Genomic DNA, 18,526 nt, shown 5'->3' with positions numbered 1-18,526 from the left:
TTAACAATTGAAAATCAAGCGAGATAGCTGTAAATTAGTGTTTGATCTAGTCCGATTCCCATGTTAAAATTGGCAGATTTCTGAGACGAAACAAACCAAAAAATCGACGGTTTTCACTATAAATAGCTGATCGATCCAACCATTTTCATTTTTTTGAGCAGTTCAAAAATAGATTTGAATTTCAATTTTCATGTATAATTTAACTAGATTTCACATATTTAACTTTAGGAAAATAATATATCCAGATTCTACTCTTTCATCTTAAATAGTAGTACAATTTTACTAATTTCATATGTGTAATAGACTAATCACTAGTATAATTTAACTAGATTTCACACATTTTCATTTTTCACACCGTGTTGAATTACTAATTACATCATTTTAGAATACAGTAAAATAAAAATATTAAATTTACATAATTAAACATAATTAACAATGAATTTTAGACTGCTAATGTAATATTCCCACTTGGGAAAAATTTTAACCAAACCACTCCACAATCACCATTAGCCTGTCATCATTACATCCCGTTTCATGCTCGTCAACACCAAGCGCAATAGAAAATATCACAAAGCAATAATTCAATATACCTACAAATCCAAATAAAATTGACCTGGAGCACCTCAACCTCTTTTTTTTTTTTTTTTTTTAATATTTTCGTTGTATATGCATTATTTTAGTGAAATTAAGACAGTTTGGTTTTCGACTTTTTTAGAACCTAGGCTGCCCAAACCCACGTGAGGCCCATAATATACTCAGTTCAATAATTATTTTATTACTTTAATTTATATTGTATGTTATATTAAAAATATGTGTTTGTGAAATTATAAAATAACATAATTATTTATGAACGATACTATTAATCATACCTTTAAATTCAGACACAATATGCGCATTTCGTAAATACAATTAATTACAGTCAAATAAAAAATATAAATATGTGGTTTTATAGTGGTTCTATAATTCTATTTTTGTTGGACGGATGGCATGAATTCTATTTCATTTTTTTTCCATATATTAGAGAAATGAAAATATTAGGAAACCAACTTTTTTTGTTTGAAAAAACACAGCCCAAAGTCGACGGCAATCCACTTAAATTGGGCCGAGGTGAAGGGAAGGCCCATAAGTGTAAGAAAATATAGGGCGAATGCGGGGGAAATAGAGTGATTTCAATTTCAAATGAAAAGTTTTCAGACAAGTGCGCACAAAAAGCGGTATACTAGCTGAGCCGCTGTCTCAAAAATCTCCCCCCATTCTATTGAAATTGAATTGAATCAATTTCTGCCCGAATCATCCATCTGCAGTCATAGTAATAGCTCAATATAAGATTCTTGAAGCTCCAAAAGGAAGAAGTAGTAGCGGCTAGGTCTGGCTCATTTCAAGGTATCGTTTTTATGGGGAAACGCAATTATTTCCATACTTGTTCAATTTCAGCTTCGCCTCGTGTTCTATTTTCCAAACTGAAGAAGAAAGATCGTCACCATCACTAAATCCCTTCTTGTTTAGTTTTTTAAGCTAGGAAAGATTCGGGATTTCGTGGATCTAATTGATATAGCTGAAATTCTACTGTTAAAATTGGTGACACATTTTGCTGTGTACATGTACCGCTTAATTACTTCAACTTCTCAAACATTTAATTGAATTCTTTATGGGAATTTCGGATAACAGATTTCTATGGTGGTTTTGTTGCGTGCTGTGTGGTGTGTGGCGGGGGAGTTCAATTCACTACTCTTTCTTTCAGATATATGTTAATCTCGAAATCATTTGGCTTAATAATATTTAGGCAGTTACACCAATATCAGCTTGTAGTGTTAATGGAATGCAAACTAACTTTTAAATCTATTTTGTGTCTTACCTTGTAGTAATATGGGAAGAAGTCTAAGTCCAGTACTGCGCCGGGAGTTGGAGAATCTTGACAAGGACGCTGATAGCAGAAAATCGGCTATGAAAGCATTGAAATTGTATGTGAAAGACTTGGATTCCAAGGCCATCCCCATCTTTCTAGCTCAAGTTTCTGAAACCAAAGAAACTGGCATGTCATCAGGGGAGCACACAATTTCTCTATACGAGGTTCTTGCTCGAGTCCATGGACCAAAAATTGTGCCGCAGATTGATAACATCATGAACACCATTGTCAAAACCCTGTCATTGAGTGCAGGAGCTTTTGCTCTTCATCAGGCTTGCTCAAAGGTGGTTCCAGCCATAGCAAGGTATGCAATCGAGCCGACAACAGCAGAGGAAAGGAAGAGACATGTCATTCATTCTCTTTGTAAGCCTCTTTCTGATTGTCTCTTGGGTAGCTTGGAGAATTTGTCTTCTGGAGCTGCACTTTGTCTTCAATCACTTATTGAATCTGATAATTGGCGGTTTGCCTCAAATGAAATGATAAATGAGGTCTGTCAGAGAGTTGCTGGGGCATTAGAGAAGCATTCACAGACCAATTCACATATGGCCTTAGTTACGGCTTTGGCTAAACATAACAGCCTCGTTGTTGAAGCCTATGGTAGGCTGTTGATACAGTCTGGACTGCGAATTCTTGAAGCCGGTTTTGTGGAAGAAAATTCTCAGAAACGAAAGTCAGCCATACATATGGTGAGCTCTCTATTGAGATATTTGGATCCGAAAAGTATAGCATCTGAACTGGAGTTGGTAATCAAGGAAATGGAGAATTGCCAGTATGACAGAATGCCATTTGTTAGTGGTGCTGCTTTTGAAGTACTACAAAATGCAAAGAAAATATGCAATGAGAGATGCTCAAAATCAGAGAGGGAATATGGTTCAGCTACCGGGTCAAACTTTGGCAGAAGAGAGAACATGAGAATGAGGAGAGTTTGTAGTTCTGAAGCCTTAACTGCATCACCTGAATCACAAACTGTTGATTCATTTGTTGGGTATGATTATTTGATGGAATCACCAAACTCAATAAATCATGGCCCTCAAGATCAGGACTTTAGTTCTAAGGGTGTGAATCGTAGACTTTGGAGAAGGTGTGAGAATGGCTTCCTGGATGTATCTCTTAAAGATGGCATATTTTCAGATATAGCTCGAGAAGAATCTGAGTATGATGAGATTTCTGGCAACCATGGAGAGTATTGTGAAAATTTTGCAGCTTTTGTTCGAGAAAGTGCAAAAGAGGAAGTTATTGAAAGCAATGCCCCTAGTCCCCAGGTAAGTCTTCGTCTCATATCCTTTGTGTTTGTTTTAATATTTTCTTGGAGAAGTCTTTTGCAAAAATATGTATTTTTATGTTGGCTAAGTTCTTCGAGGAGCTTGGCAATTTCCACTTGGATTGATTTCAGTTTTTGTAATGTTTTATTTGCAAATCTGACAAGTATCTAGCAGGAGATATACAGAACTAGTATTCATGACACATGGCTAATCTCTTTGAAGAGCTTTGATTAAATCCAAGACAACATTTCACTAATTGGACCTCTATCTGTGTTTTTCAGCAGTCGAAGGCTCACATTAAGGTTGATGATGTGAAGATTTTCAGTACCCCGAGAAGACTCATTCGCTCGCTTCAGGATCTTGACAATTCTGATGTAGGCTTATCAGAGAAACAGCCCAGAAGGTTCAGAAGCCCAATGAGACCAGTTTCATTGCTTGGACAACTTGGTCTTCCTAACGGCATGGACTGTGAGAACAAAGATGAATTAGCATCCGGTGATGAACAATTTCATGCAAATGCAGAATCAGTTTCCTCCACAGAAGATGTGTCTAATCTTGCTGAAATGATTCCAGTAGATAAACCTCATCACAACTCAGCTAGAAAAGTTATTTTTGCTCTTTTTGTTGGTTTATTTGCAGTACTTGTATTCTTGTTGGTGATAGGTGATCAAGATAATCATCATGTTATGGTCCCAACCTAGCACTCGATTTATGTATGCCACACTGTGGCATTGTTTGGCGTTTAGGAATATTTGACTATTTAAAGTTGTTGGACAAATATTTGTTGTTAAAACAGGTTTCGTTTACATTTGTTTATTCTTATTTTGGAAGTGTAGAAATCTGCTGTTTAACTCACATGAAGTTGCTAGTAAGGCAAATGTTTAAGAATGCCTACAAATAAAAATTGTTACTTTATTATAACACTTGATGGGATATTTGACTGTTTCCATGTATCTAGTGCAGACTTGGATGTTTTGGTTGGATGATCATACAGGAATGTGAAATAGCAAGTAAATCGAGGGTATCTCTAGATAGCTAGCTAGGACTTGGACACAAGAGAACCAGTTATGTTCTCTGTTTCGAATATCTTCGTACTCCCTGATATTATCTTAATCCACAATAAAGAAACAACACGTGAAATCCCAATTTAGTAATTAGGATTGATCAATTGCACGCCTCCACTCCATTCGCTCTGAGAATCTATGATTACTGGTTCAAGCTGTGCAGCATGGCCGATGCAGATGTATGAATACTTGCTATACCACTCGTGTTCTGATCCAGGGCTCATTATGTACACTTCACTAAAACCTTGTCTTCTCATTGTCACCGAATTTCTCCTTCCCTGTTCACACGAGATGATGACGTGGTTAACTTTTTCAAGGCAAATACTCTAGCTATCAAGTTGAGATAGTGATTATATAGATAACAGATGACTTACACGGTCCATGATGGTTAAACTTCGAGGTGTGCTTGTATAAATCCTGCTTAATATTTCTGCCAAGTGCTTGCAGTCATCGTCTTCTTCACCCGACTCCGCCTGTCTGTTTATGTTTTCCTCCCCTTTGGGAAATAGTTTGTTGAATGGCCAGAATTTATTAGGAGACTTGTTAATCATTGGAGGGACGATGCTGAAATTTCCCTGAAACGGTGGCATATCAAAGTAATCGGAGCCTTGTAGTCCTATTGCATAAGCTGCATCGGGAGTGCTCACTGCCAGATGGCACACGGTTGATCCAGCTAGACGGATAGTTGAAGCAGATGAGTTAGAGACTACAATCTCTGAGTTGAAGCTATCTTGTTCAAGAGTTATAATATGCTTTATGCCGATGTTGCCATGTTCACTCGTGCTCGACAACTCCACCTGCATATATAATATGTATGCAGTTGAGTGTATGAGACAAGTGTGTAGAAGATGACTAGATGAAGCAACAATACTAACCCGAATTGATTCTCGAGGAGTTCCAGTGACTTGATGAAGATCCCAGGCACGTGGAGACCATGAAAATCCGGCATCATTCTGGCAGGCAAGGGCTAACGACAATCCTCCTCGAATGAGAGCAGTACCATTCTCGCTCTGAGAGACAGAGGTTTGCAGCAACTCCATTGTGCCGCCATGCCACATCTGAGGCTTGTATGAAGTGACCAAACCAGTCGGGAGCATCACCTTGGCAGCGGTTCCATTCCCGAGTTCCATCTTTACCACACAGTCATCGCCAATACCTGTAAAGCTCACGCCACATCTCTCCAGATAGTCGGAGTCTGGAAATGTTTTGACGGAGTAGGAGCATGAAGTGCGTGGAGAGATGTTCCTCGGAGAAGGGAGAGCGCTGTTAAAAAGGGTGGCCATATTGTAAAATGGTCCCTATCCCATTTTCTTTGAGAAGATGATGGTTTGTATCTTAATATTGGTTGGTTGTCATTAAAAGTTGAGAGATAACGTCAAGTTATCTTCATCACATCACTCCAGTCCATACAAGATAATAATGTCAGAATGTATAATCAAAACGAAGCAAAGCATTTATATTTCCATTCTCAATCTGTATGATTACAAGTAAAGATTAGCAAAAAAATGCCTCGAATCACAAATTATCATGCTCTATGACCTGCGCCCCTCTCCATTCTTCACCGGGGTTCACTGTGACCGGAACCAACATTGAAGTGGGGCCTGTACATATAAAGTAGCCATTGCCATACTTGTCCGCAAATGAGCCCGGACTGGACAGATATATTTCCTCGAATCCCATTCTTATCACTCGGAAGAAAAGCTCACGCCCCTGCACATGTACTAGTGTTAGTTATGGTAATAAGCTAATTGAGTGATACTGATACGGATATGGATATGCACCTGGTCGATGGTCTCGTACTTGGAGGGGGCGGTGGTGTGGAAAGGGTCGGAGCGTTGCGGTGGTGGAGCAGCGTACACTCTACTGAGCTTATGTCTCAAGACGGTAATGGGGGCATCCTGCACACTCCACACCCCGGGCTTGTTTTCAGGCTCCCATCCGAACGAGAAGAAGCCCGGTTCCTCGGTCTTGGTAGCTTCGGAGGGGGATAAGATTTGGAAAGGAGAAGAAAGAGGAGGGTGAGTGCAGTAAGAGCAGCCTTTCAATCCTTGCACACCACTCCCACCTCTCTTCTTCACCTTCAAATGACTCAAAATAGCAGTGGCTAAATCGACCGGCTTTCGCCCCGTGTTCTTGACTATCACAGCAGCCGCCATGCTGAGAGGATAGAGTGATACAACGTACCTGATATCCAAACAGCCACGAACACACCCCAACTCAACCTGTTTGAGGCACACACCACGTTACGATTGATCAACATATGCATACAATGAATGTGTGTACGTACCTGCACAGCGTCGATGGAGTCGGAATCAGCATCCATTACAGTCCATTCAGAAGCAGCAGCAGTAGCCTTGGGATTGGGTGGGGAGGAGAGGTCGTCCACCACCAAAGCGATGCCGCCTCGGGAGGAAGAAGAGGAAGATGAAGGTGGGAGAGTATGAAGCACCTCCTCATAGCCATCATCCTTCCAGTAAACCTTGGGCTTGTATGAAGTAATGTGGGCGTTTGCAATCTCAAGCTTCACCGAGCTACCATTTCTCACGCTCAGCTCTACCGTCCCCGACTCCGAAAATTTGATGCCTTTGCGTCCAAATTTCTGGTCGAGACTCTCTGTCGTAGTAGCTGCACAAGCTTTAGCAGATTTTAGGGGAGAGAAGGATAGGAGAGAAGCCATTCTCACTCAACTCTAAGGAACACTCTCCACCAGCAAATATTTACAACTTTCCATCCCCTCAATTTTTGGATAGACCCACCTTCGCCTCTTCCACTACTACATATTTCTACTAGCTAGTATTGTTTTTGTTTTCATTGATACCCCCAAAACTTCACCTTTGAATTTTATATCATAATTATATTCTTCAAATAACGAGTACTACTAGTAAATTTTAAAATGATGTAAAAAAAAAACCAACCAAACAGTAAATTTATAGTACTTGAGATCTGAAAAAAGACATCAGGATCAAATTTGGCAATAACCACCATCTTCTTGAAGAAAAAAACAAGTTGGAGTTGATGATTTCCAAGAAACAGCTAATTTTGATTTTTCGCTTCATGATATTGGTCAAGACTTGCTTTTTATGGTTTCCTTGAAACTTGGTATCATTGCAGTATTGGCTAAGCGGTCACATGATTTTGAAATCTTGGTATCTGGCAATGCCTTTAGAAATGATGCATTTGTTAAAACTTAAAATTCCAAAGATAGAAGGGTATTCGTAACTTTCAAGAAAGATCTTTCCCCTTACTCAACACTCAACAGAGTGATTTGCTTACTAATCTAATTAAAACATTCATCTTCCATAAACCATTTGTGGTGGTCCATTAAAGCAAATGCATTATCATCTTACAATATAAATGAATTGTAAGATGAACATCACACATAGCCCATCGAGATATCCCCACCCACCTTCTTCTTCACTTCACAATTAATGCTTATGCCATAAACTAGTGAAACAAGCTTAATGGGAGGAGTATTTTTCCTTATTTTTCACTTGAGTCGCGCAATTAAGCCTAGGTGCTGTTGCTTGGTAGCGGACCCTTGCTCTGCCCCCGACTCCCTCTCAGCGATGAGAGCCTCAACCCACCTCCACTTTTTTCCATACTACCATCAACAGATTCCTCTCTCAGCTGTACTGCCAAGGGTACAAACAAATCATGAAAGATGTCCATATTGCTAAAATTATCATTATGTTCATCAGATACAGGGCATTAGAGTTTGTGTGACAAATTCAAGAAAAAAAAAGTAAACAATAACTATGCATCTTTGTACGTTGCAATGAACAATAAACAAGCTATTTCCAGAAAAGCACAGCCAATTCCTTTTCAACTTTGATAGATATGCAACAAGTAGTCAAAATTCAAGCACTCAACACTGACCTCAGCGTTTTTCACTCGAATACCATGCCTCGTTAACAGGCCTACAAAGATTATCTACCCATTGAAAAAAAATATTCAAAGGGGGATTTGAATATTGTACATTCTCTTATTGTTTTCTAGCTACTCAAAGCCAATTATGAATTGACATCCTCTTATTTCTCACACTCACCGCTTCTCATTCTCAATTCCTCCAAAATCTTAACCAAGTATTTCACCAACAATATCAAACTCGATAAAAAAAATTTACTTGAGAGAATTTGTTGCGTTGGGGGAATGCTTTCATTTTTAATTATTGTAGGAAATACATAAAAAAAAATACTAATACTATTCAATAAAAAAGGTGCCTTTTATAATTAAATTGATTTACTTAAGTAGTTCTGCCGTCCTAAATCCCCCACCTCATTTCACAAAATATCATATCATAGTATATACAGTACCAATTCGAATATAATTCGTGATCAACGTATGGTGTTACCAAACGCAAATGAATGAGGGGTTAAATTAAATGATTAAAAGGCTGAAAATAAAAAAAGAGAAGAAAAGGAATGACCTACACAACTCACACCATATATATACATAAATTCATAGAGAAGAGAGAGAAGAGGAGGCTGACAAGCAGTAGATGTTGTGTGTAGGGAGAGAGATAAGCTGGACAGCCATAGAAAAATCTATACACCGATACATTACAATACACAACGATTTTCCCTAATTTTTCTTTCTTCGATATCCACACCCATCCTTCACTCTTTAAATCCTCTGATTCTTAACAATACATCTATATCTTCTTCTTCTTTTTCCAATTTCAAAAGGATAATTACTTTTGTATATGACCTGGGTATTTCTATTTCTGCTGAAGATCTGATTTTGATCGTTTAATAAATTGATTTTGTAGTCGATTTCCCGTATTTCATCTCCGATCCTCCAGTTTTTACTGTTTCTGAGGTTCGATCTGTCGCTGCTTTTATTACTGATTTCATTTCAATGTACGATGATAGCCAACTGTTTAATATTCCTTCATTAGCGGTGATATGACTGATTTAGTGTTTTTCTCTCTCTCCGTATATTATGGTTCCCATAAGCTTAGTTGATAATCCTGGGATTACTTGGCTATTAATGTCTCTGCTGTTGTTGTTTTACAACGTTTTTGCACCATGATTTTTAAGGTATAAATAATGTTGGATTGGATGCCTACTTTATCTGTTTCCTATCCTATCTATGCGATAATTGGGCTGCATTTTGCTTCTACTATGGGGAAATCCTGAACCCATACAAATAGGTTCCACTGGCTATTGTGCGGATATATAACTTAACTAGTTCTAAAAAGTAGGATCTATTATTCAGCCATTGGGGAAAATTTGCTGTCGTTTAGAATTTTTGCTCATTTTGATTATAACTTGGAATTCCAATCATGATATGCTGGTTAAAGACTTGGCCTTTTACCTCTCTGAAGGTTGCACGGAAGGTGGGAAGTGAGCAGGAGCTGATTTGCATGGGTGACGATGCCAGAATTGCGTAGCGGAGCACGGAGATCAAAACGGCTTGGTGATCTCCAGCCTGCCTCTCAACCTGCTAATCAAGAAGAGAATTTTCTTGCACCTGCTCAGAATAGAACCAGAAGGAGGGGAAGAGGGAGAGGGAATGCAGCTGGTGTAGCTAAAGGGCCTTCTGCAGCAACACCCGCAAGGCCAACTGCTGCTGGTAGAGGCAGAGGGGTTAGGTTGATAGATTTGGACCCAAATCCACCTCGTGAGATTCTTCCTCAAGCTGGTGTTGGGGCAGGGGATCCGGCTTGTAATAAAATAGAGGGTGTAGCAAATAAGGAAATCCCCATGGAAGGTGGAAGTGCTGATAAAGTAATGGGAGTTGAAGAAGAACCAAGTTCCACTCCAGTCCCTGACAGGGTAATTCCTTGCCCATTCTTCTCATTTCTGCATTTCCTCTGGGAATATTGTGGCTCATTCAACTTATTGAGATTGCAGGCACCATTCACATTGCATCTCAACCATTTTCGAATTTGCATTTTATTTTCTGGGTAGTTAGTCCAATGTTATTTAATGCAGGTCCAAGTTGGCAACTCACCAATGTATAAGACAGAAAGAAAATTAGGTAAGGGTGGATTTGGCCAAGTTTATGTTGGTCGAAGGGTAACTGGTGGCAGTGAAAGAATGGGACCTGATGCTATTGAGGTATCATCTAGCACGGATAATTGCTAAAACTGATTACCAAATCGATCTTGATGCTGTCTAGTAAAATTATTTTTCTTTCTGTAGGTAGCATTGAAGTTTGAACACCGAAATAGCAAGGGTTGCAATTATGGCCCTCCTTATGAATGGCAGGTCTACAAGTAAGTTTTTTATTCATACTTTGAAATGTTCGCGAAATCTTTTTCTTGCTCTCTTTTTTTGTACTTTCCTTCTTTTTATGGATGTTTATTTTTCATAATTGCTGTGTAATTTTTCTGTAAGCTCCCTGAATGGATGTTATGGGGTTCCATGGGTTCACTACAAGGGCCGCCAAGGAGATTTCTACATTCTGGTGGGTTTTGGTATATTATTCATTTGGCTTCGACATTTCTATCTTGTTTCTAATGACTATTGTTTCAGGTCATGGACATACTTGGGCCTAGTCTTTGGGATGTTTGGAATTCTTTGGGCCAGTCGTAAGATCATCTCTCTCTCTTTCTCTGTGATGCATGCTCCATTTAATCCTGTTTTTATGTTCACGTTGCCATTGACCTTGAGCACCTGAAACAGGATGTCGCCAAGTATGGCAGCTTGCATAGCAGTTGAGGCTATATCAATTCTTGAAAAGCTTCACATGAAGGGGTAAAACCTACCAAACACTTCCAAATTAATTCTTTGTTTTCTGACCACCACTGTCTAGAAAATGGAGGTGGTTTTTTTTTTTTTTTTTTTTGTGCTTCTGTTCACTAAAATTGCTATTAATTCAATCTCCTTTATTTCTGCCGGTAATCTAGATTTGTGCATGGTGATGTGAAGCCAGAGAACTTTTTACTCGGTCAGCCTGGAACAGCAGAGGAGAAAAAGCTGTATCTTATTGATCTTGGTTTGGGTATGATAAATTCATGATCTGTTTGCATGTACCTTTGCTACCTTGTACTCCCCCTGTCTAACTCGGAGTGACAAATTTTCCTTTTTTTGGGATATCCCACTCTAAATGACCCATTTCTTAATATAGAAACATCACTCTTTCTACTTTATTCTCTCTCCACTTAACTCACAAAACAATATTGCATAAAACCTTGTGTTGGATAAAAAATGTTCCACTTAGAGTGGGACGGAGGGAGTATTAATTGGTTGATAGCATGAAACATTGAATGAACACACACCATTTCTTGTTTGTCCTTAGTATTTGTGATATTGCTGCCATTTTTCCCACTTCCACCTTATGTATTATCTTCTGCTGTTCTGAACAAATTTGGCTTGCAGCTTCCAGATGGAAAGATGCTTCATCTGGTCAGCATGTTGAGTACGATCAGAGGCCGGATATATTTAGGTCAGTGGAGTTTATGTAGATTTGTTGCTATACTGGCTTAGTTCAGACCAATAAACTCTAGTTATCTATCCACAGGGGCACTATAAGGTATGCAAGTGTGCATGCACACTTGGGCCGTACAGGAAGTAGGAGAGATGATCTTGAGTCACTGGCATACACCCTGATATTTCTTATAAAAGGAAGGTTGCCATGGCAAGGGTATCAGGTGACTGACACTAACACTTAGTTAACTCTGACGATTTTCTTATCAGATTTGGCTGACCCTACCCCTTATTTGATGGTGATGTGGCAGGGTGATAACAAGAGCTTTCTAGTCTCTAAAAAGAAAATGGCGACCTCTCCAGAACTGATGTGTTGCTTCTGCCCTGCTCCATTTAAACAGTTCCTTGAGGCTGTTACTAATATGAAGTTTGATGAAGAGCCAAATTATTCCAAGCTGATCTCCCTTTTTGATAGTCTGATTGAACCATGCACATCGTTGAGACCGATAAGGATAGATGGAGCTCTTAAGGTAGCAACAAATCAGTTTGTTTGACCAAGTTTAGTGTGCTGAAATATAACATGTTAATTGACTTCTTTTGAAATTAGAACCATCACATAATAAATGATGGTGCCTTGAAGACTCTCACTTCTCATTAAGCACAAAAGATTCCCGCCAGACAAACTTAACAACTTTGCTATGGATATGCATATTTTAGTTTATCTTTATTATGTTTGTTCGAACAGGTTGGGCAAAAGCGTGGCAGGTTACTCATTAACTTGGAAGAGGATGAGCAACCAAAGAAGAAAGTACGACTGGGCAGTCCTGCCACTCAGTGGATCTCAGTGTACAATGCACGACGCCCAATGAAACAGAGGTGACTGCTGATATTGAATATTTATTTGGGCAATTGGTGCTTGCATTTTAAATTTCTCTTATATTTATTTGTACATTATTTAAAAAATTACACTGCAAATGTGAGAATTAGCAAATATTTGATGTCAACCAGTTGTTTCATAATGATTACTTAATGTTATCTTTACACGTTCTCGCTTTAGTTGGAATCTACCTAGCCCCGCACAGCCTTAAATGATATATTTAGGTCCTAAGTCATTTCAGACATTACTGGGATTAATGTGGTAAATTTTTTGTATATTGTTATCGCTAGTTCGCCAGGTTTTCTTGGTAGTTTCTGGTGCTGCCTTATGCCAGTTTTTGCAATAATTATATACGGAGTAGTATTTTTTTCTGTTTTCTCATTTTTACTTGTCCATTTCTAAATACATATTTTAATGCTGCCTCATACAATACATTCTACTCTAGGCTTGTTGTATGTCATACATTTGCACATATTCAGATTGGTATATTTGTGATTGTGCTGGTGTTATTTAATCTTTACTGTGTTCAACGTGGATAAACCTGCAATTTTGACTCAGTATTTTAATAATTTATTTTTGAATACTATGATAACTTATTGTGAATTGGTTGAATTTTCTCTCTGTAAATAATGAATTCATCATGCATCGTTTCAATTGACATGGATTGTGTTTCAAATTTTATTGCACATACCTCTCACTATATTTTTTGTGAAATTATCCTTCGTGTAGATACCACTACAATGTTGCGGATTCAAGACTCCATCAACATGTAGAGAAGGGTAACGAAGATGGCTTATATATTAGCTGCGTGGCTTCAGCATCAAGTCTGTGGGCCTTGATCATGGATGCTGGAACAGGGTTTACTTCACAGGTGTATGAGCTTTCAGCAGTTTTTCTTCATAAGGTAGAAAACCTCATTATTGTGTTTTACTTTTTTGATGTTTTCTCCATTCTAGCTGGGTGTACATGCCCAATGCAATAATATTTTATTTGTTCTCTGCAGGATTGGATTATGGAACAATGGGAAAAAAACTATTACATCAGTTCTATAGCTGGTGCAGCTAATGGAAGTTCTCTGGTGGTTATGTCTAAAGGTAAGCTCTTATCTGGCTGCTGTATCATGTATATCTCTCAATTTCACAGTTCACCACCCCCTTGTGTTTTCCTTCATTGTTAAAATTTTTACGAATTCTCTGAAAATTTTACTTATGGTAAGGTTTCATCTTCATCATATCCTTTAGCTAAGATTGATCTTATTCCTCTTAACTCGTCTATCCTTCAGGAACACCTTATACCCAACAATCATATAAAGTTAGTGAATCCTTTCCTTTCAAGTGGATCAATAAGAAGTGGAAAGAAGGATTCCATGTCACGTCTATGACAACTGCTGGCAGCCGCTGGGGTGTCGTGATGTCCAGAAATTCTGGGTATTCTGAACAGGTAAAAGCATCTTTCCATTTTCACTACTTGTAATTCTTTTTTAAATTCACTCAGAATACCAATGCTCTATTTATAGTAAGGGTGCTATAATTCTTTTGAACACTTTTATCATTAATTCGCATCTACAACAATCTTATTCTTCACATCCAACTATTAAGACAATGTCATTTTCTAAGGTAGTGGGAATAGGTATATAATGAACTTTACCTCCCCCTCCCCCTCCCCCTCCCTATGATGAGTTTATAAGCCCAAGACCATATGGGCCATTTCCAACCTTTGATTTATGCAAATTACTGTGGATGAATAACTCGTCTTTACCAATCATTTCCACACAATAAGCCAATACAACCAAGCTGGAAATATCGGAAAATGGATGTTTGGCTGTTACATGACATAATACTAATGGCTGATTTGTTCTCAGGTGGTTGAACTTGATTTTCTTTATCCAAGTGAAGGAATACACCGGCGATGGGAAAATGGGTATAGAATAACATCGATGGCTGCTACCACCGATCAGGCAGCATTCATACTTAGCATACCCAGACGCAAAATGATGGACGAGACTCAGGAGACTCTTCGTACATCTGCATTCCCAAGCACCCATGTAAAGGTACTAACTTTATCTTAGAATTGGATTAAGCTTGGTTTAATGAAGGGTATGAACTGATTTGCATTTTGATTTACAGGAGAAGTGGTCGAAGAATCTCTACATTGCGTCGATATGTTATGGCCGTACAGTTTGCTAAAGCTGATGTAAAATATGTACTAATTGGGATGAGGAGGGCAAGCTAAAAATGCGACATGCTGAGTTTCCGTGTAATGGAAAGACGCCGCCATTGAAGCAGAAGGTGTTGAGGATGTGCAATGGGGGAAGGAGTAAGGAAGTTGGTTGTGTGCTTATGTAAAAGCCATCAGAGGCTAAATGGCTTTCCAACACAACGCTAAGATTTGGAGTGTGATTGCGATTGTGATTGATCATCATATTATGAATTCTTTATTGTAGCCTATTCTCTCATTAATAAGCCCCCCTACCATACCACTATTCTTCAACATTCACTAAAAAGAGTTCACACCACGACTATGTATTTACTCCCCCTACTATCGATACTCTATGACCCAAATAACAGAAACTGTGGTGAAAGTAATCCACTCTATCTTATAACTAAATTATATTTGCTACAACTTGACATTCGTTTAATTTAGAATCATAATTGATAAGGCATGATAGATTATAAAGGAAGCTTAGATTTTTTTTTTCTATTTTTTGCATTTTAATAACTATTTAATCATACATTATTCACAAATTCCAGTAATCATATAATTGGATTTCAGTTTATCATACTATTAATTTTATCTCTCTCCTATATTATACACATAAACACTGCATTATATCAACAAAATTTATTTTTCTTTAAATTAAAATTTGTTCGTATCCTACTTAATTCTCCTTTTCACTCGAGAATACCTCAAATGCTTTTTGGGCCTTCACAGAGTATATTTCTTTTGTCACTCTATCTCACGTAATTTCTCAATATATTTAGTACTTCCTCCGTCCATCATTAGGAGTTCCATTTATGGGCGGCACGAGTTTTAAAAAATGTTAAGAAAAGTTGGTGAAAAAAAAATAGTGGAATAAGGGTCTCACTTGTATATATTAGTTTTAAATTAAATATGAGTGGAATGAGATAATGGAAGGTGAGACCCTATTACCATTTATGGTAAAAGCGAACCGGGACTCCTATTCGCGAACGGATTAAAATGAAAAAACGGAACTCCTATTTGCGGACGGATGGAGTATCTCTTTTTTGCAGCTTTATTGTTGACGTAATCAATAATCACTTCAACTTCTAATGCTCCTAATTCTTTAGGTCGGTTCTACATCTAACAACCCAGTACTGATGTATGTATCTCTAGTTTCTACCACTCATCCTCTATTTTTTCCTCGCAATCCCCATAAATCTCTTTATTGTAGTCTGTTTTACCGCCAATACCAACAATTGCTTTAAAAAAAAGTCCTAGTAACACTAAGGTCATCCACATTCATGCCTCAATACCGTTTCATCCATTCACTATTCATGGGCCCCACTGCACTTTTTGCCCTATCTCTTAACTAAGAGACAACACCTGCAACCCTCATCTCTTAACCATCTCATCCCTTAACTATTCATTCAATTTCATTTTATACTTTTATTTTTCAACTAATTCAATTAATAAAAACACACTTCATTAAATAAAAGAAAATTAGTACAATTTAAAATCCTAAAAAATAAAAAAATACATAATTAAAATCTAAAAAAATAAAATAAAAAAGACATAATTTAAAATACTAGAAATTAAAAATTGCACACTTAAATGATAAAAACTACTCCACCGCCGACTCAACCCCCGAAGGCGGTGGCAGTGCACCTAAGCTAGATGGAGGGGGAATACCAAGTTCTCTTACCAGATACGCAATGCCGGCAAGATGGGCTTGATATTGGTCAGGCGTCATGCGGGAAGTGTTAGCCATCGTGCGGTGAAGTACATGGACATTAGCGAGGTCGGCTACCCTTGGGAGCTCGCCTGGCTTGATACGCCTCGGACCCTCCCTGCGCGAGCTCTAGCCGTCTTCGCCGCTTTGTTCCCTTGCGGCCGACGTAGTGTACCGGAGGAGCCCCTGCATCGGATGTCGGGAACTCAACCTCTTGTGAGGCGTTGCCTTCCCCGCCCTCATTAGATGAGTATTGGCTACCCGCCGTGTGCTTCGTGCGTTTCGAGCTCGAGCTCGAGCCCGTGCTCGACTGGACTGGACACCGCCAGCCCACCTATCAAACTCTTTGACCGACTGCCAAACATCGGCATAATTGAAATCTTTTTTGGTGTCGGCTATAAAGACTCGCAAAGCCGCTCACAGAATGTCGGCTTCATTGGCTCCGCTTTGGTAATTCTCCGCTTCATGCTTGTATATCACACAAAATAGTTTGATATCTCTGTCGGCTCGCTCAAAATGACTGCGAAGCATCTTCAAGTTGCAGCGGCGGGCCCCCTTCGGCTTTTACTTGTTGTATACGTCGATGACCTTATCCCAAAAACACTTGCGGGTTTGTTGATTCACGACGATGGGATCGTACGACGCGTTGATCCAAGTGTCGAACAGTGTCATCGTCTCCGCGGAGCTGTATGGATGACGGCCTAGGTCCTCGTCCTCGTCCTCGTTTCCGAATCCGCGACTGGCGGAGCTTCCACCGCCTTGTCCTCCTCCTATGCTGGCTCGTCCTCTTCCGTCTCCTCCCTAAACTGGAAAAGATGGTGTTTGGTACACCGACGTTGACGAGCCTTGGGTGCCCAGCGACGAACCAGAAGCACCCAAAACATTGTACATGCCCCCCGGTTGACAAACGCGTTCAAGTCAAAGCCGTCCTCACCGCCGGAGTTTCCGTCACCAGACATTTTTGCAGAAATTGGAGAGAAAATGGAGATGATATGATAGTGATGAGAAGAAAAAAAGATGAGAGATGTGTGTTTGTGTGTAAAATGAAAGAGGTAATGGGAGTATTTATAGAATAAAAAAAGAAAAAAAAAATTACCGTTTAAAAATTTTAATTTTTAATTTTTTTTTTAGAAAATCGTTTTTTTTTTTTTAAATTATTTATTGCGTCAGCATGACTACGCCCACTCGCGGACCGGCAAGTGGGCGTCACGCCTCGCGCCAGAGCTCGCCAGCTTCCTCGATGCGGAGGGCCGTGGGACAGCACGAAGGGCTGCATCGCCGTCTCGATGTTGGCTCGTCTCGCCCAGACGAGCCCGAGCCCGCATTGAAACAACGATGTGGATGCTCTAAGAGCATCTCCAATGAGGGAAGATATATATATATAAATGGCATATCATGTAGTATTAACCTTCTTAAGAGCATCTCCAATGAAAGATGTATATCTTCTATTTACCTTCTCAAAAAGTGAAATATACCATACCAAAATACAACACATTCCAAAGGAAAAAGGTATATAGAAAAGAAAATTATTTTAAAAAAATAAAATAATACTCCCTCCGTCCCAGATTAAGAGTCACTTTTTGCCATAAAAGTTCGTCTCAGTTTAAGAGTCACTTTTAGAATTTTCCATATTTGGTCATACAATTTTACCCCATTCTTCATCAAAATTACATAAAAATGTCATTATCTACATTAAAATAAATCAAAACAAAAATCAAAAGTCAAAAGGGACCCACCTTCCACCAACTGCACCATCTCACTTCATTTATTACACACTCTACCATCTTACTTCATTTATTACACATTTCAACTCTTTCTTAAAACTCGAGCCATAACAATAAGTGACTCTAAATGTGGGACGGGGGGAGTACTATGTAGTAGTACAAAATGCATTAAAATACATAAAGTGTAATACCTTCTCAAAAACCTTCCCCTTGGAGAATAATGTTTCATGAAAAGAAGACAAATATGGTACTTATAAGATTTTATATCTCCATCCTCGCCATTGATGGAGAGGTAAAGATAGCTCTTCAAAATGAGAAAAAGTATAATACTTTCTCAAATACCTCTCCTATTGAAAAATGGTTTTTCATGAAAAAAAGATAAATATGGTAGTTATATAACTTTACTTCTC

General features: G+C 38.7%; 4 protein-coding genes across 6 annotated transcripts; 2 read left to right on the top strand and 2 right to left on the bottom strand.

Moving 5' to 3' along the window:
- Positions 1-1,190: 1,190 nt before the first annotated feature.
- On the top strand, positions 1,191-3,974 carry LOC125205859 (protein SINE1-like). Of its 2 annotated transcripts, none has more exons than XM_048105021.2 (3): positions 1,191-1,383; positions 1,863-3,168; positions 3,453-3,974. In XM_048105021.2, the coding sequence occupies exons 2-3, from the start codon at positions 1,867-1,869 to the stop codon at positions 3,867-3,869; spliced, it is 1,719 nt and encodes a 572-aa protein (XP_047960978.1). In that variant the 5' UTR covers positions 1,191-1,383; positions 1,863-1,866; the 3' UTR covers positions 3,870-3,974. The 2 variants fall into 2 exon arrangements, with proteins under 2 accessions (XP_047960978.1, XP_047960976.1); XM_048105019.2 differs by having other exon boundaries at positions 3,450-3,974.
- Positions 3,975-4,064: 90 nt separating this feature from the next.
- Positions 4,065-5,673, bottom strand: NDF5 (NDH-dependent cyclic electron flow 5). Its single transcript, XM_048105024.2, has 3 exons — positions 5,108-5,673; positions 4,607-5,029; positions 4,065-4,510 (listed from the first exon to the last, which is right to left on the bottom strand). The coding sequence occupies exons 1-3, from the start codon at positions 5,513-5,515 to the stop codon at positions 4,316-4,318; spliced, it is 1,026 nt and encodes a 341-aa protein (XP_047960981.1). The 5' UTR covers positions 5,516-5,673; the 3' UTR covers positions 4,065-4,315.
- On the bottom strand, positions 5,663-6,987 carry PNSB2 (NDH-dependent cyclic electron flow 1). Its single transcript, XM_048105023.2, has 3 exons — positions 6,520-6,987; positions 6,014-6,454; positions 5,663-5,942 (listed from the first exon to the last, which is right to left on the bottom strand). Exons 1-3 carry the CDS (start codon positions 6,907-6,909, stop codon positions 5,748-5,750), a joined length of 1,026 nt encoding a protein of 341 aa, XP_047960980.1. The 5' UTR covers positions 6,910-6,987; the 3' UTR covers positions 5,663-5,747.
- A 1,714-nt stretch (positions 6,988-8,701) lies between these two features.
- LOC125205410 (casein kinase 1-like protein HD16) lies at positions 8,702-14,924 on the top strand. Of its 2 annotated transcripts, none has more exons than XM_089060892.1 (17): positions 8,702-9,050; positions 9,559-10,009; positions 10,169-10,294; positions 10,379-10,452; positions 10,574-10,643; positions 10,712-10,767; positions 10,862-10,933; positions 11,086-11,180; positions 11,558-11,624; positions 11,700-11,829; positions 11,917-12,135; positions 12,351-12,481; positions 13,212-13,386; positions 13,486-13,576; positions 13,765-13,922; positions 14,344-14,526; positions 14,609-14,924. In XM_089060892.1, the coding sequence occupies exons 2-17, from the start codon at positions 9,608-9,610 to the stop codon at positions 14,666-14,668; spliced, it is 2,109 nt and encodes a 702-aa protein (XP_088917018.1). In that variant the 5' UTR covers positions 8,702-9,050; positions 9,559-9,607; the 3' UTR covers positions 14,669-14,924. The 2 variants fall into 2 exon arrangements, with proteins under 2 accessions (XP_088917018.1, XP_047960274.1); XM_048104317.2 differs by having other exon boundaries at positions 14,344-14,532.
- The last annotated feature ends 3,602 nt before the right edge of the window (positions 14,925-18,526 follow it).

This window comes from Salvia hispanica, chromosome 6, assembly GCF_029641045.1.
Source record: "Salvia hispanica isolate PSC_SH4W2 chromosome 6, Shi_PSC_v1, whole genome shotgun sequence".
In the NCBI taxonomy this organism is placed as follows: domain Eukaryota; kingdom Viridiplantae; phylum Streptophyta; class Magnoliopsida; order Lamiales; family Lamiaceae; genus Salvia; species Salvia hispanica.
Note: the sequence above shows the minus strand (reverse complement) of the source record. Positions and strands in the feature narration are given on the sequence as shown.

Coding starts and splice junctions, on each gene's coding strand:
- LOC125205859 (XM_048105019.2), top strand. CDS start 1,867: ATGGGAAGAAGTCTAAGTCCAGTACTGCGCCGGGAGTTGGAGAATCTT. Junction 3,169..3,449: donor GCAATGCCCCTAGTCCCCAG/GTAAGTCTTCGT, acceptor TGTGTTTTTCAG/CAGTCGAAGGCTCACATTAA.
- NDF5 (XM_048105024.2), bottom strand. CDS start 5,515: ATGGCCACCCTTTTTAACAGCGCTCTCCCTTCTCCGAGGAACATCTCT. Junction 5,030..5,107: donor CTCCTCGAGAATCAATTCGG/GTTAGTATTGTT, acceptor TTATATATGCAG/GTGGAGTTGTCGAGCACGAG. Junction 4,511..4,606: donor GTTTAACCATCATGGACCGT/GTAAGTCATCTG, acceptor TCGTGTGAACAG/GGAAGGAGAAATTCGGTGAC.
- PNSB2 (XM_048105023.2), bottom strand. CDS start 6,909: ATGGCTTCTCTCCTATCCTTCTCTCCCCTAAAATCTGCTAAAGCTTGT. Junction 6,455..6,519: donor ACTCCATCGACGCTGTGCAG/GTACGTACACAC, acceptor TGCCTCAAACAG/GTTGAGTTGGGGTGTGTTCG. Junction 5,943..6,013: donor AGTACGAGACCATCGACCAG/GTGCATATCCAT, acceptor GTACATGTGCAG/GGGCGTGAGCTTTTCTTCCG.
- LOC125205410 (XM_048104317.2), top strand. CDS start 9,608: ATGCCAGAATTGCGTAGCGGAGCACGGAGATCAAAACGGCTTGGTGAT. Junction 10,010..10,168: donor CCACTCCAGTCCCTGACAGG/GTAATTCCTTGC, acceptor TATTTAATGCAG/GTCCAAGTTGGCAACTCACC. Junction 10,934..11,085: donor GAAAAGCTTCACATGAAGGG/GTAAAACCTACC, acceptor CCGGTAATCTAG/ATTTGTGCATGGTGATGTGA.